Here is a 27,982-nt window from a genome sequence, read left to right on the forward strand (position 1 = left end):
ATCCTGTCATCATCAAAAAATCAATCTCAGAACCGTTAGAGCTACTTCATATAGATCTGTGTGGACCCTCCACTGTAGAAAGTCTACATCACAATAAATATATTCTTGTGATTGTGGATGATTTTACAAGGTTCACTTGGGTCTTCTTCCTTAGGCTCAAGTCAGAAACAGCCTCAGAACTTATCAACTTTATCAAGGGAATTGAAGTTCTTATCAAACTGCTTGTGCGGCGAATCTGAAGTGATAATGGTTTAGAGTTTACCAATGTCACCATTGAGAAATTCCTCTCCAAGAAAGGTATTGATCACAATTTCTCAGCTCCCTACACTCCTCAACAAAACGGTGTGGTTGAAAGACGAAACAGAACCCTCGGTGAAGCTGCTCGATCGATGATTAATTTTGCAAATCTTCCACTTTATCTTTGTGCTGAAGCTATCGACGCCTCAACATGACACTGTATGAAGCAATAAATGGTCGTAAGCCGAGTATTTCCTTTCTACATGTTTTTGGCTGTCGATGCTTCATCAAAAACAATCGTGATCAACTCATGAAATTTCAGCCAAAAGTTGATGAAGAAATTTTTCTTGGATAATCAGCAAAATCAAAAGCTTACTGAGTTCTAAACCGTCGGACTCCTATTCTTGAAGAAAGCTTTTATGTCACCTTTTATGACAACTATGTTCAGAATTCTAGCCCAATCCATGTCACAACCCACATCATGGAGTCCGATGCTCCATCGCCAGGATGTTCGAATCCTCAAATAATTCATGAAGTTGATTTTGAAACCCTGTTCGCACCATCTGAAATAGCTCTTGAATCGGAATCTCGATCAAGACAATCCTCATCAACTGTAGCTCCAATTTCACAAAATGTTTCAGGTCTGACACCCACATTTTCTCCATTTGATTCCAAACCAGTTCAACCTTCTTAAGTTGAGGGGGAGAATGGTTTTCGCTCTCTTCAATCAAATGTTGAAGGATTTCTAGATGCAGCGGATCAATTTGTTGAATTCGATCATATTCTGAACAAAAACGATGACAACGCCAACTCCTTTGACTTTCCTGAAGAAAATGAAGCCGATATCCCCGGTTCAGTAGTTCAGGAGGAGCATCATCCTCAAATTCAAGTTGTTCAAGGGAGCAACACATCCCCATTGTTGATGTCGGATCATCTGCTGCAGAAGAGCTTCCGAGACTACACATCTAGACCAAGGATCATCCTCCAAACCAAGTTATTGGAAATCTAAATGCCGGTATTCAAACTTGTTCTAGCACCAACACTCAAAATGAATGTCATTTCTCAGCATTTATTTCAATAGTTGAACCAAAATCCATCAAGGAAACACTGAAACATGTTGACTGGATTACAACCATGCAAGAAGAATTGGCATAACTTGACCGAAATAAAGTATGGACTCTCGTTCCTCCTCCTCAGGATCATCCCATTGTAGGTACGAGATGGGTGTTCTGAAACAAGCTAGATGACGATGGAGTTATCATTCAAAACAAAGCAAGACTAGTGGCCAAATGATTCACATAGATTGAAGTACTTGACTATGACGAGACCTTTGCTCTTGATGCCCGTCTTGAAGCCATCAGAATCTTTCTTGCTTATGCAGCTCATAAACGCTTTAAAGTTTACCAAATGGACGTTAAGAGTGCTTTCCTTAATGATGAACTGGATACCAAAGTGAATCTCTAACAGCCTCCCGGTTTTGTCAATCCATCTTATCAAAATTATTGCTACAAACTCCAAAAAGTTGTTTATGACCTCAAACAAGCTCCTCGTGCCTGGTACAAGATTCTCACCGATTTTCTCAAGCGTTATGGTTTTCAAAGAGGAATTATCGATCCTACTGTGTTCCGAAGATCAAATGGAAAACATCTAATGCTCGTTCAAATCTATGTGGACATTTTTGGGTCCACCGATCCATCAATGGTTGCTGATTTTGCCAAATTAATGATTAGTCGATTTCAAATGAGTATGAATCGTGAACTAAGTTTCTTCCTTGGTCTCCAAGTAAAACAAACCAACAGAGGAATCTTTATTCACCAAGAGAAATACATTTCTAAGCTCCTCAAAAATATTCAGTGGACACATGTACCCCTGCAAAGGTACCTATGGGTTTCGGTCACAAGATCTTTTCGGACCCATTAAATGTTGCTGTTGATGAAAATAAGTATAGAGGAATGATTGGATCGCTACTCTACCTAGCAGCCATTCATCCAAACATCATATTTTCTACATGTTTGTGTTCCAGATTTCAGGTCAATCCAAAGATGTCTCGTCTTCTGGCGGTCAAGCAAATATTCTGATACTTCAAAGGTACAAAGAGTCTCGGAATCTGGTATCTAGCAAATAAGACTTTCCTCTTACAAGCATATTCAAATTCAAACTATGGCGGTCTTCAATTAGATAGGAAAAGCACCTTTGGTGGCTGTCACTTTTTAGGTGGAAGATTGGTTAGCTGGTCATCTAAGAAACAAACCTGCATTGCACTATCAACAACCGAAGCGGAATACATTGTTGTTGCTAGTTGCACCTCTCAAGTTCTTTGGATGAAATCACAGCTCTTGGATTATGGTTACTGGTTCCAACAAATTCCAATATATTGTGATTCTCAAAGTGTCATTGTAATTTCACACAATCCAATTCAGTACTCTATGACAAAGCACATTGATATACGATACCATTTCATTAATGATCATGTTTTAAAAGGAAACATTGAACTTATTTGTGTATCATCTGACGATGAAAATGTTTATGTCTTTACTAAGGCATTAGACGAAACCAAATTCAATGGTTTTCTAGACAAAAGGGGTATGATGTTGCCTGATCCTCAATTCTTTCAAGAGGCTTGCACTCTCTGATGTTACCATCAGGAAGTGAAACAATTTTGAAGTCAAAATTATTTTTCATCTCGGAATCGTTCCTCTCGAAATAAATAAGATCGTTTTACATGTATTTTTTTATCTAACCTCTTATTCTAGTTTAAGTTGTACAGTTCACTCAATCTTTTGAAGTTCATGACCAATATAGTCACATTGATATTTTGTTTGATCTTGCCTCAAAATCTATATCAAAAAGTACGCTTTAAAGTTCATCTCAGAATTTAAGTCTGAATTGGTAATGTGTGTTCACCTCTTATCTTTTTCCGAGACCTACCCCTTTCATGTCTCGGAGTCTCAAAATATGTTTGAATATGTCCTCTAAGATCTTCTCTCCTTTTACCTCTGATATTCAGTCTAAGTTTGTGCAATCTCGAACTCTATATCATGTATACGTATTTTTATTCTTTGAAGTATCTTATGACAATCCATATCAGAATTTTCCTGTTCCGAGATCTCTTCGGCAAATCATCTCGAACTTCCTTGCTCCAAGATCACTTTCATTAAAAGAAGATCAAAAGGTTTTCATTGTTAATACTGAAATGTTTTTCTTAATAACTCAAATGGTATGCTGAAGAGATCAAATCTAAGAACCATCATCTGAAGAGTGTCAGATGTTTCTCAACCACATAGGGTGTGTTGAAGAGATCAATGCTAAGAAGTTCAAAAAATCTACAATTCCTGGGCTATGGACAGTTCTCATGCACCTCATCCTTCGAGTTCTATCTGGGAAAACTTGGAGGAACAGATACTATGAGCAAATATTGGCTCTATGTCGTCTACAGTATCTACTCCAGAAAAAAAAATATTGTCGACTTGATCAAAGTCTTGTGGCAAGACTTTCGAAAATTTGTTGTGAAAAGAAAGCCACTGGAGATATCGAGTTCGAGGTTCTGGGCTCTTACCATCCAACAACTCTACCGAGAAAGGCATGATCCAATTCTAGTCGACACAACTCCGAAAGAGGTATTTCTATCTTGTAAATCTATTAAGACTTATCGCCTTCCGAACCATGCATCTTTTGGACCAATTCGTAGATTACCTAAACATATGTTGGCCACCCTACCATCCGAGTCCCTTCACTTGAAACATCATTTGGAGACTTTGATTGTGTATAGCCCTACACAGTCTACCCTTGTATCTATTGATCCCACCTCGAATGTGGCCACGCCAGCCTCCACTGGCGGAAAGAAAAAGAAGGCTGCCAAAAGAAATACCTCTCCCTCTAAACCAAAATCCAAAAAGAGAGCCAGAGTCGATAGTTCCTCTCAACAGGAATCTATCAAAGACACTCCGACTAACTCTGGTCATCCTCTCACCCCGCCTGCCTACTCTTCCGAAGTACCCTTTGGAGTTTCAAAATCAATTGCACACACTCATGGGGAGTCTCCTCATAATCTACCCTCGCCTTCCCAGCAAGGTGATGTCGGTGTTTAACATAGTTCCTTGCACCCCCTTGGAACACACCCATGAGTCACTTTGGATATCCCTCGCTCTTATTCCGCACAAGCACGATTCGAGGTCCTTGACTCGGATCCTAAGCATTCTGAAGTTAGAGTAGTCCCTCCTACCTCGGATGCCACAACTGGTATGATACTGTCACAACTATAAATTTTGGTGCCTTGTAACTACAACACTTATAACAACTAGGAATCAATAACATGAAAGCATGCATGATGCTTATGCTATAACAATAAAACTCCATCAAATACTTCATTCTAGCCGTACAAATGGTCAACAAAGAATTGGAAACCCTTGAAATTCCAACTTGAGTTCATTGTGGACTAGGATTCTTTAATGCGCCCTAATTGGACCCATATACATGAAACTTAACATTTTTGGGCCTTATAAACCCAAAATAAACTAGAATAACTTTAATGGGTCTTATTGGACCAAAACAAATTTATATTAGCCCTAATAGGTCATAAAAATCATTCTTTGATTTTTATTGGGCCAAAAATCACTTAACTTAACCATAAAATGGACTTAAGCATACAAGGCCCAATTCTTTCCTATTCCCCTCTCCATTCTCAGCCCAAGCCCAACCCAAGAAGAGGAGTTGACTCTTGGATGCCACCTCATAATTGTTCAAAGGATTTCCATGCAAAATGACTTATACTTCCATGCACCATCCAATCACTCACTCTTTCTTCTCTCCTCTCTTTCTTGCTCTCGGCCAAAACCAAACACACACACACACACACTTCACTCAAAAATCCTCTCAAGAAAACTCTCTCCACTCCTCTCCATACTTTCGATATCTAGAAGGCTTTCAAGGAAATTTTCCACAAAACTCATCATCTAAGGTAAGATATTGCTTAGATCCATAATCTAGCTACTTCATTTCATCAAAAATCTCTTCTAAATCTATTCAAACTTGTGATCTTACATCATCTAAGCCACTAAACTCGAGATCTACCAAGAAGACTTGCTAGGATCGAAAATTAGCATCAAACTTCTTCTAGTCTTCTTCAAAACCAAAGCTACAACTCAAGGTGAGTTTCATACCCCTCTATTTTCAGTTTTCATATGTTTTATGGGGGAGAATACAAGAAAATGTGTAGATCTATGTGTATGTGTATGCTATGTGTGATTTTATGCATGTATGTGTGTGTGATATTATGCGTTTTGAGATAAATATGTAACAAAAAGAGTGATAATTCGAGATCTATGACATGAGAAAGGAAACAAACATAATCTAAGTTATTTTACACTAATTAAGTCAAGAAAAATAGCTTACAAGGTTATAAGGAACAAACTTTAACATAAAACTCATTTTAGGGCTTAAAATGTTAAAAATGCAAAACTTGGGGTAAAACTGCCAAGTCACGGTTTCTTGAGGGTCAAATGAGTCAAAACAGTTTTTATAATTCATTTTCTAAATATTGAATTTTTTAAAGGACTTAAAATGCAAAAATTTGAGTTATTGGGCTAAATATGGGCTTTTCGGCCCAACAAGCCCAAAATTGCGAAAATTGAAGTCTTTAAGGGGCTAAAATGTAATATTCTGTAAAAAAGGGGACATGAAGTGAAATAAAACTATTTCTAAGGTCAAAAATGCTTTTAAACTCCAAAAAGGATCAAAATGTAAACTTTTTGTATTTTGGGCCAAAACAGTAAAAGTTGTGAAATTTGGGGTTCTAACCGAGAAATACCATTCTGGAAGGGCTAAATCTGTTTACTAAATATAATTTGGGTTAAAAATGTCTTTTCAACAAGTTTATGATACAAAAGTGTCAAGAAAATGTTTTTAAGGACTAAAAATGAAATTCTTTTATATAAAGGACTAAAAGTGTTATTTTTATAAAAGAAAGGTAGTGAAAAGGGTCAAAGTCATACTTCTAAAACAAATTAATTCATTCATTAAGACAAAATACAAGATATCCGGCTAGCAACAAAATGAAAAACAAATACACCTTCAATACCAAATATCGTTATAAACGAATTGATTCGGTCTCGAATCAATACAAAACAACAAACGTTAAATCAAAACACTTCAATAGATACGTGATGACTACAATGAGTAAATCTACAAATTTTGGGCTTATGAGTTTCAAATTATGCATGTTGGGCCTTGCAAGCCCACCAACATGATCTTTGGGCCCAAAGGGATAACGCTTATATGTTATTGGGCCTTCAATGACTCAATATTTTATAAAAGGACTTTCAATAGCTTTGTGTGCTAGTAGGCCAAAGTGTCCCGCTAGAAAAGCTAGTAAGGTCACAGTAATCAAGTGCGAGTTGGACCATTGTGTCTTTCGCATCCACGACAACCTAAGTACTTACGATAGTAGTGGGACATAATGCCCCCTTCTCTTCATTTGTTAAGGCTTACGATAAATCGAAGTAGATAAAATTAGGATGATATACAATATGGATTAATTCAATACTCATTCGTTAAGACAATACAAAAACCAGTAATTACGAATACATTTCAACATCGGGTTTTTCCGGGGAATTCAATACTACTCGTTCGAAATATTATAACCATAATACAAAGTATCCTTATATATATATATATATATATATATATATATATATATATATATATATATATATATATATATATGTTTTTAAAATCATTCATGCATCAACTTATGGATCTCACGCTTTGATAAACAAAAGTCTTTTTAGAAAATATCGGATTTTCTGGGTTTTTACAAAACTGCATAAACCATTTTATTACAACTATTCTTATGAACTCACCAACATTTCATATGTTGACGTTTTTCCAAAATAACTTGTATTCTCAGGTAACAGGTAAGCGGGAGAGTTTTATGAAGTAATGTTAGATGTTATGTTGTTAAAACACTCAAACTATTTATGTTATGAATGAGAGTTCCACCTCGGACACGGGATCATTAGCTGAAAACTATACTGATCCCTCTGCCTTGTTGGAACTCCGAGACAATGTCTCTGCCTTAATCTCCAAATTTGAATCATTGGACAAGTCAGTTGCCCAAATTGACTCCAAACTTGACGCCAAAGTGTCTGGTCTTGATACTAAGCTGGATGCAATTCTCCTCCCACTCTCGGAAGTCAAGAAACCAGGGCCCTCGGATGAAGATAGGGTTCAACGGCTAAATCAACTCATCTCCCTCCGACTCAAGCATATCATTGAGGAGGTTGAGCAGAAGTATAATTCAATTCTTGATCACTATCTCGACACCATCACCACCATGCTGAAAGTTCACGATGATATGATCAGTGCCACCAACGAACTGATCAAACAAACACATGTTCACCATGAAAAGCAAATTCGGCGGATGGAGAAGGAGATTAAGAAGAAAGACGAGATGAATCTTATCATGTAACAAGTACTCATCAAGCTCCTCAGAACCTGCTGGAATACTGTGGATGTTCCGAACCATAAGTTCGATGAAATGCTGTCTATCCTTGCCACCTTATTCGATCACCTCAAAGCTCAGGCTCCGACTGTTGAAGCCTATAATGGCCTTACATTGCAAATAAACACCAACTTTAAGAAGGTGTTTGATCGTCTATCAGAGTTTCAACGTTAAACTTTGCTCGCCTCGGTTGCCAGGCCATCCGATGCAAGAAGGGGAGAAGGCACCAGTAAAAAAGATCACTCTATCTTTTGGAAGCTCACCTCAAAGTTTAAACTCCGAGATGAGTCTGATGATGATTTTATTCAAATCATTCCTACAGGTACTCCATCTGGTGATGATGGTGATGATGAAGATGACAAGTACATCACCAACGTTGTGATATGAATTCAAGCTCCAAGGAAGTTTCCAACCAAAGTTCTTTCCGAGGAAGAGCAAAGGATATGGTCTGCTGTCTCACGGCCATCATCCCTAGTTGACGTACTACAAAGAAGCCATGAAATGGCTAAGGCAAAGACCAAGCTGACAATTGAGGCTTTCCGAGCCACCCAGTCAATGATGCCTCCAGTTCCCTCGCCGAGAATAGCTCCACTCGATGAAGGTTCTCCACTTCAGAAACCTGAAAACATTCCTGAAGAGCCCCTGATTCCTCCTCCTCCAGAGTTTACCATCGATAAAATATGCAACATGTAATCCTTGTTCTCAACAAGAAACAAGACAAAGGCAAAAAGCCTATCTCAGAATTTCAATGCTCCGAACAGACCACCAAAAAGTACGAGGGTTGGTCTCAGGCTCAAATAGATCAGACCCTGGAAGAGAGCATCTGAATTCAAGCTCTCAAAGACAACCCCAATCCGATGCTAGGGCTTTCCACACTCTGTAGAGAAGGAATAATCCATGACTTGGACATAGTGCCATTAATATATTATGATCTACCAACCCAAGATTCAGACCAGCTCGATCTTCCCATCTCTCCATACGGCAAGTTCTACATCAAATTTGCTCCTCTCCACCCAGAAGATGATCCTCAAATGATCATCAAAACCGAAAGAGAATGATTAAAGACATTCTACTCCTTGAACGCACGTCCCTAAAAAGAAGTGTGGTCTTGGAAGAGGATTACAAAAATATATGGGTTCGGAAGGAAGGTTTTGACAAAGTTATTTGGATTGTCTTTTACATAGCTACTATGTATATCATAACAAAACAACACAACTCATCATCACAGATGTTGACTTCCCCTCGATAAATCCAAATGACACCTTGACCATTGCTGCATATTTTCGAACTCATCAAGATAGTCAGATGAGTATTGCTGCCTATAGTGCTGCTATGAATTATATGAAGTATTATGTTGCAGAATTTTACAGACGTGACTTCGAAATGGCTCATTTGTTCGGAACTGAAAGGTTCTTGGCAAAAATTGATTTCAAGCTGCCTGAAGCTGAAATATTGGCAGAAGGGCCAATCGATGAACCTGTGTTGGGGTATGTTTACTTACAAAAGAAGACAAACAAGAAGGACTTCTTCTGAGTCCTAGACAAGCATCTCGTCCCCTCCAAAGCTCTTCAAAAGTTCATCAAAAATACAGCTAAGTCAGACGCCCTCGAGCATGTGAAGTCTAAGTTTATAAGTCAACTTCAATGGTATCTTGAAGTCCGAGATTGGTTGTACAGAGCTTATGTGTTCATCCAAGAGGAAGCCAATTAAGCTGACTAGATTGCTAAGTTCACTTAGGGGGAGATTGTTTGAACCTGAAAAGTGAACCTCTAGCAATCACAAGTATTGAAGATCAGAAGTCAGCAGATTCCGAAGTAAATATGGTGTCCGAGATGAAGACTATTCCGAGATGGAGAGTAGATCCAAGATCAGTCAGTCTGTTTGAACATTTATTATTTCTTTTCTTATTCATGATGTAACGTTTCATAGGACTTATCTTTTTGTATATCTTTTAGATGATCAGTTGTCAGTGATTGACTATTATCCGGTCCTATGAATGTATCCAAGTTTGTACGGTGTACCTCCTTAGCCTATATAAGGAGTGAGTTGAATGACAAGAAAATTACGCATTGTTACTCTAAATATAGCAAAATTTTTCATTGATTTACTTTCACCTTTCTCTTAAAGTCAATATCTTTCATAAAGATTATTCTTGTTCATTTATCGTCTTTACATTGATTATACTCCTAGTCTCTTCATTTAATATTGTGTACTTTGTTGAATATTTCATTCAAGTCCTAAGTGGTATCACTAGATTCGTCTGAGGCATCTAATTAAGAGCAGACATTGATCTTAAAGATTAACTCAAGGTTTGAGTTTTCAAACTTTGTCCTTGCGCAACTATTTCTTGTACTCATATTTACTCAACCCAACCTATTTAATTAAATGGGTTAGGCGGGTTACCCATTTAACCTAAATGAGTTGAAAATCTCAACTCAACCTGCTAATTTTGGGTTGGGTTGGGGTTGGGTTGGTGGGTTAGGTTGATTTTTCCCAGCTCTACTCACAAACAATGACATCATCATCATGCTTTTTTGTTTAAAATCCGGTATCTCACCTTCAAATTCATTATCCTGCATTTGCAAATCAACAATAATGCTAATATCTATAAGCGATTTAGGAATCCGACCACTGAATTTGTTACTCTGAACTTCAATTTTCCTCACCAAACTCATTCCAACAAACAAATCGTTCCCAATCACCCCCGATTGTCCATGTCAATTGTCCTTGTTAACCCCATATTATTGAACTGTAAACCTAACACACTCAGATAGAAGATATATTTTCATATTTAAGAATCTACTGCTAACTAGAGCTGACAAAAATTGACTCGACCCGACCCGCCAACCCAACCCAAAATTAGCGGGTTGGGTTAAGATTTTCAATCCATTTAACTTAAATGTGTCAACCCGTCTAACCCATTTAATTAAATATGTTGGGTTGGGTAAAAATTATCAACCCGTTTTCAACCCATTTAACTTTAATATTTATTATTTAATTTAATATTATTTGAATATTATCATGTAGTAATCAAAGTATTAATTTGTAAATTATAATGTTGCATTATTATTATCTATGTTTAATAAAATTCATTCATTTTTAGTATCGATAATACCGGTCACTCTCCAAATTCAATGTGAAACTAAACATTTTCAATGTTATTTGAACAATTTATTTGTATTTATGAATTACGATTGTGCTTTTGTCATAATTATGAAGTTTTATTTACGTTTTATAACTTAAGTGGTATAATATTTAATTATATAATTTATTTAATTGATTTTAAATGAGTTTACCCAAGTTTAACCCATTTATTTAATAGGTTGGGTCGGGAACTACATAAACAGGTTAACCCAGTGACAACCAATTTATCTAAAATGTTAATTTGGATTGGAAATATCAACCCATTTAAATAAACAGGTTGGGTTGAGTTTATATTTTCAACCCAATTATTAAATGGGTAGAATCCAAACCCAACCTAGGTGGACCCATTGCCACCTCTACCGCTAACCTCATCATCGACATCCTCTTGTCATTTGCTCAGATGCAATGTGTTGGGTTTTGTGGATTCCAGATTTGGAACTAGATAATAAATTCCAGGTGGGATGAGTCAACGGTGGGAGAGGGGGAAGCAAAGACCAGGTCGGTGGCGGTGGAGAATTCGTCAGTGGGTCTTGAATCCAAAGATAAAACACTCGTAACAGTCGGAGAAGGAGAACTCATAATAGCCGGATAAGAAGAATTCCTCACTGTATATGTGTTTAATTTCTTTGTGTGTATGAGTTTTGAAGGTACATAGAGAATTGGAAGTTCTCTGATGAAATACACGATGAGAAAGGGAGAGGGGGGGGGGGGGGGATACCGATGGAGAGGGATGGGATCGGGTGGGGTGAGATTTTTTTTTTTAATTTTTCAATTATTTAAATACCAAAATATATAAAGAAATGAAAATGGTAAAATTGACCTTTCAAGTTTATTAGGAACCAATACCATGAAAAAATCTTAATTTTAGATCTTCCATACAAATTAAAAGCTTTTGAATATGACATGGATCAATTTTGCAGTTTAGTCTAGAAACTTCCCATCTTACAATCATTTGATCTTCCAAATATAAAAGGATGATAGTGTTTTTCTTTTGGATCTTAGTTAGTATAAATAATTTTGACAACCTTCGATATATTGGTTTTAGAAATAAATAAATTAACTGAAAACTAAAACAGAATGAAATTGGCCAAGATGAGAGGGACATAAACGTCATTTTACTCTAACTCTCACCTTGTGTCATCGACTCATCGCTAACTCGACCCGGGTGGTGTACAGTATTGAATAACGTTGTCCTCCATCTAGAATTCTAAATTAATTTTTACTTTTATCTCCACTCACAAACGGTGATTGAAATCCCATCACGCACCACTACAACACATCCACGTCGTACACGTGGCACAATCCCATTCATCTGTGACCTAATCAACTCACCAACTGTTGATTTTATCTTCATATTATCGTAAACGACAGAAGAAAATATAGAAATATTGGGAGAGAGTATTCGCTGTGACGGGAGTTTTGGTGTGTTGGGAGGCAATAGGAACGGTTTTGTTGCTCAAAGTTTCCATTTTTCTCCTTCCCCACTGCGAAAAAAAGAGATTTTTTTAAGAGAGAGAGAAAGTGGGTGTGGGTGTGAAAGAAGAGAGAGAAAATTAAATCTCAATCTACGAATTAAGCGATGTGGATGTTGTTGCTGATGATGATGATGAATATGATGATGAGGTGATGCTTATTAATGGTTGAATGAATCTGAAAAGGTGACATTCTTTTGTTCTTTTTCGTTGATGGAATCATCCGACGGTCCGGAAGCTGCGATCTTGAAGAATAATAATTGGGAAAAAGCGATCCGCTGAGGCTGTTCTTGATTTGATTTTAGTTTCAACTTCATTAATTTGTTTTCCATTTGATTAATTACACAAACCCAAAAAGCGAGAAGAAAAGGAAGAAGGAATGACCGGTGGTGATGGAGATGTCACGGCAGCTCCGGCGGGTCCACCACCGCCGCTAGACTGGAGGTTCTCTCAGGTATTTGGTGAACGCACCGCCGGTGAAGAAGTTCAAGAAGGTAAATTAGCTTCTCTACTTATCTAAATTTAAATTCCCAGATTCGTATGTTTATTAGGGTTTGAATAAAGTGTGTCTTTGATCTATTATTTGGATCGCTACATTGCTGTATCATCGGTGATTTCATGAACAATCACACTATTTTCTATTTAATGCTCGTACTTTTGCTCAATTTGTTGACCCAATCAATTAAAAACGACAAATTTGCAATTGAATGTTGATCAAGTTACAATCAATCAATCTTTTCCCTTTTCTTGTTTTCAATTAACTTCTTTAAATGCATGTTGTGTTTTTTGGTGATTTAAGTACATGTAAGATTTAATCAACTCTGAAAAAACCACTTCAAAAGGTTATTAAAATGCATAGATGTAGTTTTCCATAGATGAATATAACAACAAATCTTTGGAACTTCTTTCTTTATCATTACACAATTATGTAATCTAGTACTTTGATATATAATTTTTTTTTGTCTACATGCAACAAACAAATCATTTATATAAGTATCTTACATTGTTTTGAATTTGTGTCACAGTTGATATCATTTCAGCTATAGAGTTTGATAAAAGTGGTGATCATCTTGCCACTGGTGATCGTGGTGGGAGGGTGGTGTTATTTGAGAGGACTGATACAAAGGAGGTCAGAATCACTAATACAATTATAATTTCTTGAAAATTATATATTTATATTTTTGTATTTTTAAATCATGTACAATTTTGTAGCATGGTGGAAGTAGAAAGGATTTAGAGAAGACAGATTACCCAAGTGGTAGGCATCCTGAGTTCCGCTACAAAACCGAGTTTCAAAGCCATGAACCTGAGGTTTTTTATTTTATTTTTTCAATTACTTTTTCTCACTTTTCTGATCATTGTTTTACTTATTATATCTCAAAATTATTTTTTGTTTCAGTTTGATTATTTAAAGAGTTTGGAGATCGAGGAGAAGATTAACAAAATCAAATGGTGTCAAACAGCCAATGGTGCTGTTTTTCTTTTGTCTACCAATGACAAAACCATTAAATTCTGGAAGGTAAATTACTTTAATACATATAAAATTGTATATTTCATTTTTCTATTGGATATGAACTATTGATAATTTTGTGTTGACTTTTCAGGTTCAAGAAAAGAAGGTTAAAAAAATTGCGGATATGAATATGGATGTTTCTAAAGCTGTTGGGAATGGAAATGTCGCGAGTTCTTCAAACCAAAAATCATCACATGGTGTAAATGGGGAATACACTGATAAATCCTACACTAGTTTGACTTTGACCAAGGATTTGGGAATCCAGTCATTACGTTTACCTGTGGTAGTTGTACCCAACTCATGCTTTATTTGTATTTACGTATAAATATGTCTATAAAATATTGCATTGTTATTTAGTCTAAAAAAGTTACCTTTTTTGGCAATAGGGAGAAGTTTTGACTATTTTCATTCAACTAACTTTCTTTTTTGGTTGAGTGGAAGTGTAACATAACACAAAGGTAAATTTTGTAGGTAACTAGTAATGAGACAAGTCTTGTTGCAAGATGTAGAAGAGTGTATGCTCATGCACATGATTATCATATCAATTCAATCTCAAATAACAGGTTTGGATATTTGATTTCGATTCTTTCACGTGTCATTGTTTATTATTGTTTGTATATTTTACTTTGATTACTTGGTTTAAATATACTTTTTGAGTTTTGATTTTCTCCTTTTGAATTAGTGATGGTGAAACATTCATTTCGGCTGATGATCTTCGGATAAACCTTTGGAATTTGGAAATTAGCAATCAAAGTTTCAACATTGTGGATGTTAAACCTACAAATATGGAGGACCTCACAGGTATAAATTTTGGAAATTTCAATTTTGTGCCCTAATTAACATATGCATATCTTCATGTGATTGTTTACAATTAACCTTTTCTTTCCATTCGGATATTTATATTTTGGGTTACTTACTTTACTTACAGAGGTGATTACATCAGCTGAATTTCATCCTACTCATTGCAACACTTTAGCATACAGTAGTTCAAAAGGATCCATTCGCCTTATTGATTTACGCCAATCTGCATTGTGTGATCGACATTCCAAATTGTAAGTATTTTGGTCAATGAAAAGGGTATTTATGTCTTTTGTCATGTATAATCACATAAATGACACTGACACATTGATTTTGGTAGGTTTGAAGAACAAGAAGCACCTGGTTCAAGATCATTCTTCACAGAGATAATAGCATCAATCTCAGATATTAAATTTGGAAGGAATGGAAGATATATACTAAGCCGTGATTACATGACACTTAAGGTTTCTGATATTAATATTTTACATTACAATTAAACCTATTTCTATATAAAAGTTAAATACTTTTTTTATTTTTTTAATAACTACACAACATAGAATTAATTATTTGAAACTGTTTTGTGCAGTTATGGGACATCAACATGGACGCGGGACCCGTTTCAACGTTTCAGGTTCACGAATATTTAAGACCTAAGGTATATATTTATTCAGTTCACTCAACATGTTGTGGGTATTTTTGTCTTTTTTGCACCGAGATTAATGAAATTTTTTAAATGATAACCTCCAGCTATGTGACTTATATGAAAATGACTCGATTTTCGATAAATTTGAGTGCTGTTTAAGTGGTGATGGAATGCGTGTAGCAACTGGTTCTTACAGGTAACAAACATGTCAAATTTTGTATCTTTTTATTTATTTATTTATTTATTTATATATTTATTTTTTTAATGATATTGGTTTCAGCAATCTGTTCCGTGTGTTTGGCTCGGGTCCCACAAGTACTGAAGCCACCACCCTGGAAGCTAGCAAAAACCCAATGAGGTATAATATATATATATATATATATATATATATATATATATATATATATATATATATATATATACAACTAATTAACTGAACTATTTCATTTTTTCTAATTTGGGTATAACATAAACAAACTATTTTATTGTCAATTAGAACACTAAAATCTTTAATACTTACAATTCTTTATGCACTTAATTGGCAAAGAATCTAGTTTTCTTACCCAAATAAGCAAAATTGAGATATTTTTACGTGTTTGACAAATTTTTAGATATGTGGGACGAAATTGCCCCTTGTATTATACAAATGTGTTGACTAAAAAGAAACGGTTGTTACAATTTATAGGCGACAAGTGCAGACTCCTGCAAGGCCTTCCAGATCTTTAAGCAGCAGCATAACACGTGTTGTTAGAAGAGGTCAGCTGTCTTTTTTTTTTTTTTTTATCTTTTTAGCACAAAATTGACTAAAAGTATTGAATAAAATCTACTTAAATTAGTGATAAATAATAATAATATGTTTTTGCTTAAAATATATTTAGGGGCAGAGAGTTCAGGAAATGACACAAATGGGAACTCATTTGATTTTACAACAAAGCTTCTCCACCTGGCATGGCACCCAACTGAAAACTCAATAGCTTGTGCTGCTGCAAACAGCTTGTACATGTATTATGCATCAAACGAATCCACCCCATAAACAAAAAAAATGAAAAAAAAGGAACCTTAAATTTCTCAAACACTTTTTATGGTTTTGGTTTGGTTTTACCACACGCCACGTGTCAAAGAAGGTTCCGGAACACATGTTTAGAATCCACACCCCCTCTGTCTCTCTCTATTTTACTTCTTTCTTTTTGAAAAAAAAGTTAGCTTCTTTGCAAAAGGGCTCTTCTTGTTTCGTTTTGTTTTGTTTTTTTGTGTTTGTGTTGGTTGGGTTGAAATGAGAAATTGTAGCGCAGAAAACTTGGAAGGAGAAAAAGATGGATATGTTAGAAGAATATATAAATGGATTTAGGGTTTAAAGTTAAGAAGAAGATGTAGTTTTAGTTTGGGAAGGAGCTATGCTGCTTACATGCATTGCAGGCCATCAAAGTTTATATATTGTTACTGTTATTGTTATTGTTATTATTCTGATGATGATGATGATGCCAATTATATTTCTTTTTGAGACGTTACAAGATGATTTTTGCATTTTTAGTTATTTGGGTTTGATATTCTTGGGTTCTTTTTGTTATTGTTGTAAGGGAAAACCGAATTTTGAACGTATATTGGTATTTTACTATTTTTGGCTACTAATTTGGATATGAAAACTTGTATTGTGAAATGTTTTTGGGATTTAGGCTAATTAGTTGAAAATTAGCTTTTAGTTGAAAAACAAGTTTTTTGTTGATATAAGATTGACACTTGGTACAAAATAGTTGGTAAGATTTGAGCAATGTAAAATGACATGAAAAGATATTGACAAGGACATTGATATTATAAGACAAATGTAATATGTTCATTAAATTGAATTAGGTATTAAGTATCAGTCATTGTTTATGTTCAGTGAAATTTTTTATGATGCATATCAAGTTCTAAAGCGACTTTTTTTATGGATTTACCACAAAAAGTAAAAGTAATAACACAATAGAAAATATAATAACATGATTGAAGTTATCATGACATTTATATAAAAATTATATATTACTTGATGAATAATTACCAACATGTTATTGGTTAATAGTATCATGACATGTCTTTTTATAAATAGAGGATATCTCACGATACCACTAGGCCAATAACCTGATAACTATTCATCTTTTAATATATATTTTTGTAAGTTTGAGGGTTTAAAATTTATATGTAACGTAATGAAATTATAGAGTAAAACAGAATGTGTATTAAAACTAAAGATGAATAGTTAACTAAAACTTACCAATATGCCCTTAGAATTGGATATTTTCTTCTATTGATATTTATTTATTCCTATTTTTATAAGTGGAATAACTATATGAGACTTTATGGCTATCAAAGTTACACGTACTTCAATTTCTAATTTATGTTAACAAAACTCAACTATATATTAAAATATATAATCAAAAAAGTAAAAAAAAAAGACCCTCACATTTTAGTTGTAGTTGGCGCACGTATTTAATATATAACAAATAATTCGACAATCACCTTTGGTCACTTCTATAGATTTCATCATTGGCTGAGTCTTAAGTTTTTTTTTGAACTGCAAGCTGGCATCAGGGGCGGACCTTAGTGGAGCACGTATTTAATATTTTCTTTTTGTTTTTTCTATTAGGTGCACCGACCTAAAGTACGAGTGACACCATTATTAAAACATTATGTGTCTGCCACTGGCTGACATTAAAACACAAACAAACTAGACAGTGGCTAGGAGGTACAAAAGAACATACAAAATAAAAAGAACAACAAAGCTATCATAAGAACAACCAAAATTATAGCCTACAATTGCATTCTAAAATTAGAGCACAACTCCATTCATACCAGCTTAGCACTTGCCATTTTCTTTTCCTTGCATTGATCCAAAGAAGCGATAACGATTGTACCTCGTAAACAAGCGCCGCATGTGGTTTTGGATTTGAATTTGAAGAATGAGCTTTAGAGTTCCTATATCTCCAAATCACCCAAAGAAATACCAATATGATACCCTCGTGAATCTTTGACAGCCTATGATGACCCCCGAGCCTTGCTTTGCATTCTAACAAATCACGAATCAAATTTAGAGGATAGTCCAACAAACGCCACCATCTACAGACTTGTTGCCATACTTCATGTGATACTGGCCAGTCCACGAACACATGTTCCTCTATTTCTGGAGCTCCATTGCAAATCCTGCACAAGTTTGATGTACTGATGCCAAATTTAAATAGGTTGGCCATGGATGGAAGTTTACCATGACAGATTCGGCAAGCAAGAATATTCAATTTTCCCAGTATTAGAGAGTTCCAAGACCAACTACTCTCGCTTAGAGGGAGGATTCCATTGTCAATATGGTTTCTGAGAGATGCAACTGAACATTTGGTTGGTCCATTGGCATTGGTTGACAGCTTAAAATGTTATATAAAAGACACATTCTCCTTCTCTAACAATTTAGGGATGTTAGCAATTGTTCCCCAACATTCATTCCTTCTCTTTGCTACCGAGGGCCTAGCAAATCCACCATCTGTGCCATATATTGCTTTTATCACCTCAGCCCAAGTGCTATCCGGATAGTTTTTGAATCTCCACCACCATTTGCCCAATAGAGCTATATTATGTGCCTTTAAAGTGCCTATTAGCCCACTTCTTTCTTTGGCTTCAAGAACCTTTTCCCAAGCAATCCATGACATCTTTCTTGATTCTAAATCACCCCCCCCCCCCCCACCCCCTCCACCACCAAAAGAACCGCACTGTAATTTTTTCAAGACTTTTTATAACCTTGACGGGAGCTTTATACAGTGAAAAATAAAAGGAACTCAGTGTGCTCAATACATCTTTACATAGCGTCAAACGGCCACCGAACTGCTAAGTCTTAAGTTGAAACGAGTATTGTTTGCATATTCCTAGTAGATTTATTAATTTTATATTTTTGACTGAATAATCTAATAGAAAATATTGATATGTAAAATTATTTGTGTAGTTTATGTATTTTATACATATACAAAAAAAAACAAAAAACAAAGATAGAGAGTTGGCCAATCTATTAAAACTATTAATGTATAATTATGTCATAATAACTAAAATGAGAAAAAAGACAAAAATATAATTTTCTAAATTTAAAACTACATTGACAAAAATTTTAACTAATACATTTCTCAATTTTAGAATTAAAAACTATATAGAGACCAAAGTATAATTTTTTAAATTAAAAAGTCATAGACCAAAAGTGTAACTAATCCATTTCCTTTTGGAAGTAAACATTAATACATTATACGGACAAATGTGTAACTCCTACATTTAAAACTATATGGATCAAACCTATAATTGAACCATTTCCCTAACAAAAATATATAGGGGCCTAAACTATAATTACCTTTCATAATTAAAAAGCTATACTACCTGAAAATGTAATTTCCTAAATTTAAAATGGCCAAACCTGTAAGTAAATTAAAAGGTATATATAATAACGAATATATTTAACGCATTGAACTATGTTTAAATCATGACTTTATTTTATATTGTGGTCATTGAGGTTCGCTTGTAGTGATTCCAGCCTCCAGGGCATGATACATCTACTTTATACTGTGGTCATTGATGTTCGCTTGTAGTGACTCCAGTCTCCAGTGCATGAGACATAGCCTCATGTTTGCAGTGAAAGATTAGTCGGCGAGTGAAAGTTGGTCCGGAAACCCTCGTTAAAAAAGTTCTCTTTCCATAATAATAATAATAATAATAATAATAATAATAATAATAATAATAATAATAATAAAACAAAATAAAAGGTATATTTGAAAAATAATTAAAAAAACTTTATAAGCTTGTCAAACACTTTATTGAGTATTTTTTAAACTATATTATAAGTTTATAACCATCATTTTAGTTTGTCAAACATTACAATATAAAATAAATGTTTGAAAATATAGTCTTGTTTTCGTATCATCTGGATATCTAAAATTTGCATTTACTTGAAGTGTTCAGATTTCTGGAATTTTATTGCTTTTCCACTAGGAAAATAAAAACCAATAGTTATGAATAGAATGTTGAACAATAGTAAAAAAAGTTATAAAGTGGGAAGATTTTGGAATCACTCACACCGAAAGAATTCTTAGAACTCTCTTAAAATGGTTCTTAACATTAAATTCAATTAATTTACATGAGGCTTGTCCTCATTCCAATATATATATATATATATATATATATATATATATATATATATATATATATATATATATATATATATATATATATTAAACTCCAATGAGTAAGTTGAAATAAGATATAGTAAAAAATTGAATAATGTATATGTAATCTTAGATATTTCTTACTTTGAATATTGTTTCTTCTATTTATAGTATGATGACATGTATTTTGATGAGACGGTTATACATACGTCATTATTATATTATTATATGTTTAAAATGATAGTACACTGCATTTGTCTCAAATATGGAATCGTAGACACTACATGGGTCTCAAACTCTTTGTGGATCTTGGAGGATGAATGATCGTTTATCGGTTCTTCATTGATGTTATGCTCTAGAAAGAAATAAATCATGTTCTTATTTATGAAATTTTTGTGGGATTCATTGATGCCTATTTAAATATATCTAAATTTGTATTTACTTTAAATGTTTTGGATCATTGGGTTTTTCTATCTTTCCACTAGGAGAATTTGATTTTAAGGAAGTTTAAAGTAATAGTTATGAAAATGTATTAAATAGAAAAACATTAAATAATAAAATATACTTATTAATTTATTTTTTCTGCTTAAAAATAACATCAATATCTGCTCGTTGAACCAATGATGATCCGTGGGTTCTAAAGTTTTTGGATCTAAGAATCGCTTGTAGTTTGGGGATTGTTTGTCGAAATCTAGAGGTTGATTTTCGACAACCTTTACCCGACCGTATTCTTCCAGTCCCAAGAAATATACTCCATCCTTCCAAAATTATTGTCCACAAACAAAAAACACACATATTCGTGAAGAGATTGGTCAAGATGTTTTTGCTTTACTAGTTGATGAATCTAGTGATGTTTCAAAAAAGGAACAAATGGCTATTGTTTTGCGTTATGTCGATAGTCTTGGCTTTGTGAAAGAAAGATTCATAGGATTAGTGCATGTGAAGGATACATCTTCTTTGACACTCAAAAACGCCATAAATGAAGTACTTACAAGTAATAAGTTGAGTTTTAGTCACCTAATTTATTCTTTACTTTTTTGTTATTTCAATTTAATATATATATATATATATATATTAATTAATTGTTTTAAATTTTAATAGATAAGAGGACAAGGTTACGATGGGGCTAGCAATATGCGGGGGGAATTCAATGATTTGAAAGCTTTGATATTACAAGAGAATGACACGGCTTTTTATGTACATTGCTTTGCACACCAACTTCAATTAGTAGTTGTGGCTGTAGCAAAGAAGCATGATGGTGTTAGTGACTTTTTTGAGCAAATTTCGTTGGTGGTTAATGTTGTTTGTGCCTCGTGTAAAAGAAAAGACTTACTACGAGAGCAAGCAAGAGAAAGGGTGCAAAAAGGCTTGTGTAGTGGTGAACTTGAAACCGAAAGAGGGTTAAATCAAGAGACAACACTTGTTCGAGCGGGAGAAACAAGATGGGGTTCACATTTCAATACACTCACAAGCTTGATGAAGTTGTTTGCGGATGTTCTTGTAGTTTTAGATTTTGTGAAAGAGGAGGGAGGATCATTGGCAAACGGTCAACAAGCATCTGAAATCTTAGCATATTTTAAATCATATGAGTTCATCTTTTACTTACATATGATGTATGACATTTTACACCTCACGGGTACATTGTCAAAGCAACTTCAAAGAAAAGATCTAGACATTTTAGAAGCAGTTTCGATGGTTAGAGGGACAATGGAGGCATTCTAATCTTTTAGAAACATAGGGTTTGCTAGCATTTTGCCAAAAATATCATCTTTTACTTACATATGATGTATGACATTTTACACCTCACGGGTACATTGTCAAAGCAACTTCAAAGAAAAGATCTAGACATTTTAGAAGCAGTTTCGATGGTTAGAGGGACAATGGAGGCATTCTAATCTTTTAGAAACATAGGGTTTGCTAGCATTTTGCCAAAAATATCATCTTTTTGTCAAACACACGAAATTGATACTTTAGATATGGAAGAGTTGTATATTGGTGCGAGAAAACGTAGGACTACAAAGACTAATAAGTTTCATTTTGAGGTTGAAATCTTCAACATGGTGGTAGATATGCAACTTACAGAATATCATGATCGATTTAGTGAAACAAGCACCCAATTACTAGAATACATGGGGTGCTTTGAGCCCTTGTGATTCATTTGCATAATTTGACAAATCAAAGTTATTGAAGTTGGGTAAGTTATACAAGTATGACTTTGATGATTCAGATATGATAGACCTTGAATGACAACTTGAGATATTTTATCACTCTTGCATCAAAGATGAGCGCTTCACTAGTTTGAAGGGAATTTCCGACCTTTCTCGTTTGATGGTTAGTACGGGGAAGCATCGGTCTTATCCTTTGGTTTATAAGCTTTTAAAGTTGGCTTTGATATTACCCGTAGCAACCGTAAGTGTAGAAAGATGTTTTTCAAAGATGAAGCTCTTGAAGACCGACTTGCGTAACAAAATTGGCGATGAATTTTTGAACGACGCATTGCTTTGTAATGTCGAGACCGAAACACTTGCGAAAGTTGAGAATGAAAAAGTAATGGAGCGGTTTCAAAAGATGTCTGTACGAAGAGGACAAATTTAAATTCTAATAGATCGTTGTTATATTATGTTTAAGCATAAAAAAAATTGTATTAGATGTTTTATATTATGTTTGACCAGATTTTATTTTTAGTGTTTTATATTATGTTTGACCGGAAAAAAAACTTGTGCAACCTCTACTAATAATTCCTGCGTCTGCCCCTGCGCTGAAGATCAAGTTAAAATAACATGTACAGGAAAGATTGATAATGTATATATAATTATACTAGTTTATAACCCGTGAGAACCACGGTTATAAAATTAATTAAAATTTCATATTAAAAAATTAAAATGATTAAACAATTATTTTAAATAAATTATTACTTAAGAGGTATTTTTTTTAGTTATATAAAATTATAATCATTGATTTAAGTAAATACGTGAAGTTATATCGCCTTATAAGCTGTATTAAATTTATTTTATTTTTCAATGTAATGTTATTAATTAAATATAATTAGAGTGAGAAAATTTAAAGTGAAGAATCAATTATTAATTTAATGTAATTAGAATGGAAAATTTAAAATTTAAAATGAATAATCAATTATTAATTTAATGTAATTAGAGTGAAATTTAAAATTTAAAATTTAAAATGGATAATTAATAGGTTGACAAGTGGCATGATAGATGATATATAACATTAATGATGAATTCTAATTGTATGACACTTATCAATAAGAGATTAAACCTATTCTTTTATTAGAATATGGATATATGGATATATGGATATTTCTTACTTGAGAATAATTTAATTTTCTTCGATATATAATAATTGTGGCATTTATTGTGACCGGGCAACTTGTATTTTGACATGTAACGTACACACATACCACCATATGTTTTATATGTTTTATTTATGTGTGTAAAATTACTAAAGACGCGTATATCATAATTTCTAACAAATATGATTTCGCAAAAACACTTTAGGGTGTGATTGATATGTTTATGAAGTTGACTTTGAATAGTATGGATTTCTATGCATTGAATTTAAGCAGTTGACTATTGGAATTATTCCTCACTGACAAACCGAAATTTCTTCATTTGAAGACCTAATGTAATCGATAATTCTATGTAAAAGTGAGCATTAGTTACTTCGGTTCAATTTTGACTATTAGAATTATTCCTCACTGACAAACATAAATTTCTTTCACAAATGTATATAATGATTCCAAAAATATAAAAAATAATAAACCGTACCGGCAGTCCACATCAATTCGTCCCAAGACTCACATAAGAAGTTAATTTCAGAACATTAACAATATTTTAAACTTGTTAAAAGTTTGAGTTGAGCGTGACATCATATGTGAAATTCCGCACTTCAACCATTAGTCTTAAATCTCACAAACTTCAATTTTAGATGACACCTAGTTAAAAAAAATATAGGTTTTGGGTTTTAAAAGATTAGTTTTAGGAATATTTTTGGTATTAGATGTATTTTCTCACCAAGTAAAATAACAAGGGGTTGGTTAATGTTTTTAAAAAATAAAATTTGTCAAAAGAATTGGAATTTGAATGAATTAGAATCTATAATGAGTTTAGTTGATATAAAATAAAATCTATTTTTCTATTTGGTTTACAAAATTGTCAAAGAAGTTAAAAAGTAAATTATGTAATATGACCAAAATACATTTTCATTGATTTTTTTTGTATTTATTATTATTTTTAATAAAATTGATAAAAATTTCATTTATTTTAAAATTTTCATTTATTAAACTAATACCTTCTCAAACTCGTGTTTTGTTATTGAATTTGTATGTAGTATATAACAAAAAGATAGCCTTACAAAATGAAAATATGTAATTGCACTTGATAAAAACAATTAATAAATATCGGTTTATGGGGCTAGGTTTAAGGCCACCTAGTCAAGAGTTAGGTGCAGATTTAAAGAGCTAAAGAAAGGAAAATAAAACATGTATATGTATGTGAGGGTATGCATGTATTTATAGGTGTGGGTATGTGAGTATACATGTAAGTATGGGTATGAGTGAAGATGTAGGGGTAGGTTGGTTGTGGATAGGGGTATGTATATCGGGAGGGTGAGGGGGTGAGGTCGGAGGTGTGTATATGTGGGTGTCGATGGCTTAAGCTTTTGGGCATGGGTATGTAGATAAACATATGGGTGTGGGGGTAAGATAGGAGTGGGTGGGGGTGTATGTGGGTGTGTGGGTATGTGGATATGGTTTATGAAACACCCGTCGTACGAGCTAGTCAAAATTAGGTTATCCTTTCAAAATTTGTTTTTAAACCTTTATTTCTTTTAAGATATCAGTGCGAAATTCAGTCCTAAAACCTTTAAATCATATGTTTTAGTTAAGTAGTGTATAAGAGTGTCATGTTCAATATCATTACATAAGGTCAAGATTAACCATACATACATGACCTTCTAAAAGTCCAAGCTTACTATCCTAATTTTCATTTCATATGCAAGTTCTTGTCAAAATAATAGGTTAGGCTTGGGGGAGCCTAGTGAATAATACCGAAATCCAAAGGAGTAAGGGTTCTCTTATAAACTAGGATATTGGATCCTTCAATAAGGGATTTCACCCTTTACTTGTAAGAAGTCATGATGACTCTTAACATCCATCCTATATGTGATGAAAAAATAAAGATGCTCTAAAATCTCATTTTCAAATCATGTAACATTCATGCACCCGAAAAGATAGTCCAACTGCTGAGCCCACTCTAGCTCAGTCGCACCACCCAAGGTGCAAGCCACCTGAGAAGCAAGCTATTACAACAAGCAACTGGAGTGGTATGGAGCCAGGGAGCAAGGTAGTAGATAAGATAGAAGAAGGGGTCAGGCTCCCGGTGGAGTAGAGGATACAGTTAGGATAACGAACTTCTCAAACCAAAACATATCCCAAAATTTAATTTAATTCCATGCAAATATAGTCCAGAAGGCAACATAACAAACAAACCATATAAGTATAAGTGATACTTTCAAAACATATCAAGTAATATTATTATGGGATATGTACTCTGGGTATGTACTCACCTTGGTACAAATCAAAATATTCACCATTATATAATTGAACACCTCCTTAGACACCATCTATTTAATATACCAAATCATTGGTTACAAAATGACCACCTTGGGAATTACATAACAAATTTGGTCTTATTTTACTAGTTTACCTAATGTGGAAGTATTGGGAACAATCGAGGATCAAATGTTTAAGGATAAAAACTTAGAAAATGTCTTGACCGTTATCAGAGGACTAAAAGGTCGTGTTTTATTTAGCCTTGGTATTACATGGCCACACGATCGTGTAATGCCTAGTACAACACACAAAAATCAGAGTTTTCCCATTAAGGAATTGCAGTTTGGCTCCTTTACTCCCAAACCTCTGTTTCATGCTCTAATTATTTTATAAAGAGAAACAATTCCAATGTACTTATATTTTACTTATTTCCATCTAATTCACTTATGAATTAAGTGATGGAGAGCTAAGGGTGCGTTTAGTTGCGGAAAAATGGGCCGTTTTCTGGAAAAATTTTCTAAGAAAAATGAGAATTTTGAAAACGCGTTTAGTTCGTCAATTTTTTTCTAAATTTTTCACGGAAAATGAAAATTTTCCGTTTTCTAAAATTACAAAGAAGTTGGAAGTTTTTTGAAAACCGATAATCATTGTTTTCCACATTTTTCTAATTCAAATTTTTTTCTAAAATATAAACATACACCCATTCCCACCCCATCCACCTCTACCCACCCCTCGCCTTAACACCCACAACCCACCACACCCTACCTACCTACACTCACTCCCAAGCCCACCCCAACCCCCTACAAATACACACCAACCCACACAAACACACACTATCCCCCCCACACACACCCCAACAAACACATACACACACCCACCCACACCCCTACACACACAAACACAAACACACCCATACACCCACACAAACACACACACACACACCCACACCCACACCCACACCCACATACCCCCACCCCCACAAACACACACCCACCCCCACACACACCCACAAACTCACACCTACACCCACCCCCACAAACACACACATACACACCCACACCCACACCCACACTCACACCTCCACAAACACACACACACACACACCCACCCAACACCACTACCACAATCACCGACCTACCATCACCATCACCACCACCACTACTACATCACCAACACCACCGCCGCCATCACAACCACTGCCATAATTGTCGCCGCCACCACTACCGCCTGTCATCACCACCACCGCCACCACCACCGCCGCCGCCACCCCGCTCCCACTACCACAACCACCACTACCACCACTGTCGCCATCATCGACACCACCACTGCCCCCACCACCGCCACCATCCCCACGCCCACCCTACCACCGCTAACGTTTTCTAAACTTAAAAACTGATAGAAAAATACATATCTAAACGTGTTTTCTAATTTTCTAAAACTGAAAATGAAAACGAATAAGTTTTAACTAAACGCGTTTTCTAAATTTTCAAATGAAAACTGAAAACGGAAAACGAAAAATGAAAAGGGAAATCGAAAAACGGAAAATGAAAACTATTTTTCCATAACTAAGCGCAACCTTAATGTTTCAAGTGCTTAATATGTAAGCTTATGAAAGCATCAAAGCTCCAATTAAGCCATAAAGTCTTCAAAACTTACCAAAACACCAATTATGACTTAATGAACTTACTTCTTATTATAAAAGCTTCCAATAATCTTGATAAAACCTTTATTACCTCATTAAGATATTAACTCAAAGGTTGAAGGTGATGTTCCAAATTTACTTAGTTAAAACATGAATCCAATTTGTAACGCTCGCAGATTCGGGCTAGTCAATTTAGAGACAATGAGCGTCAAAAATGATTTTTTGATAGAATATTATTTAGAATAAATAATCTTAACTATGTTATATTCTATTTCACAAAGGTTCCGTACATATAAAGAACGCC

The 27,982-nt window shown here is 34.4% G+C and overlaps 2 protein-coding genes across 3 annotated transcripts; both read left to right on the forward strand.

Moving 5' to 3' along the window:
- Positions 1 to 12,278: 12,278 nt before the first annotated feature.
- LOC145102910 (serine/threonine protein phosphatase 2A 55 kDa regulatory subunit B beta isoform-like) lies at positions 12,279 to 16,816 on the forward strand. Of its 2 annotated transcripts, none has more exons than XM_079040426.1 (14): positions 12,279 to 12,845; positions 13,377 to 13,480; positions 13,564 to 13,662; positions 13,751 to 13,870; positions 13,956 to 14,150; positions 14,336 to 14,427; positions 14,547 to 14,665; positions 14,793 to 14,916; positions 15,003 to 15,126; positions 15,249 to 15,317; positions 15,410 to 15,501; positions 15,586 to 15,663; positions 15,991 to 16,061; positions 16,184 to 16,816. In XM_079040426.1, the coding sequence occupies exons 1-14, from the start codon at positions 12,731 to 12,733 to the stop codon at positions 16,336 to 16,338; spliced, it is 1,557 nt and encodes a 518-aa protein (XP_078896552.1). In that variant the 5' UTR covers positions 12,279 to 12,730; the 3' UTR covers positions 16,339 to 16,816. The 2 variants fall into 2 exon arrangements, with proteins under 2 accessions (XP_078896552.1, XP_078896553.1); XM_079040427.1 differs by having other exon boundaries at positions 13,956 to 14,147.
- A 4,521-nt stretch (positions 16,817 to 21,337) lies between these two features.
- On the forward strand, positions 21,338 to 22,189 carry LOC145098989 (uncharacterized). Its single transcript, XM_079036582.1, has 2 exons — positions 21,338 to 21,451; positions 21,569 to 22,189. The coding sequence occupies exons 1-2, from the start codon at positions 21,338 to 21,340 to the stop codon at positions 22,187 to 22,189; spliced, it is 735 nt and encodes a 244-aa protein (XP_078892708.1).
- The last annotated feature ends 5,793 nt before the right edge of the window (positions 22,190 to 27,982 follow it).

This window comes from Lactuca serriola, chromosome 4 (assembly GCF_051521515.1).
Source record: "Lactuca serriola cultivar US96UC23 chromosome 4, Lser_US96UC23_V15, whole genome shotgun sequence".
Lineage (NCBI taxonomy): Eukaryota > Viridiplantae > Streptophyta > Magnoliopsida > Asterales > Asteraceae > Lactuca > Lactuca serriola.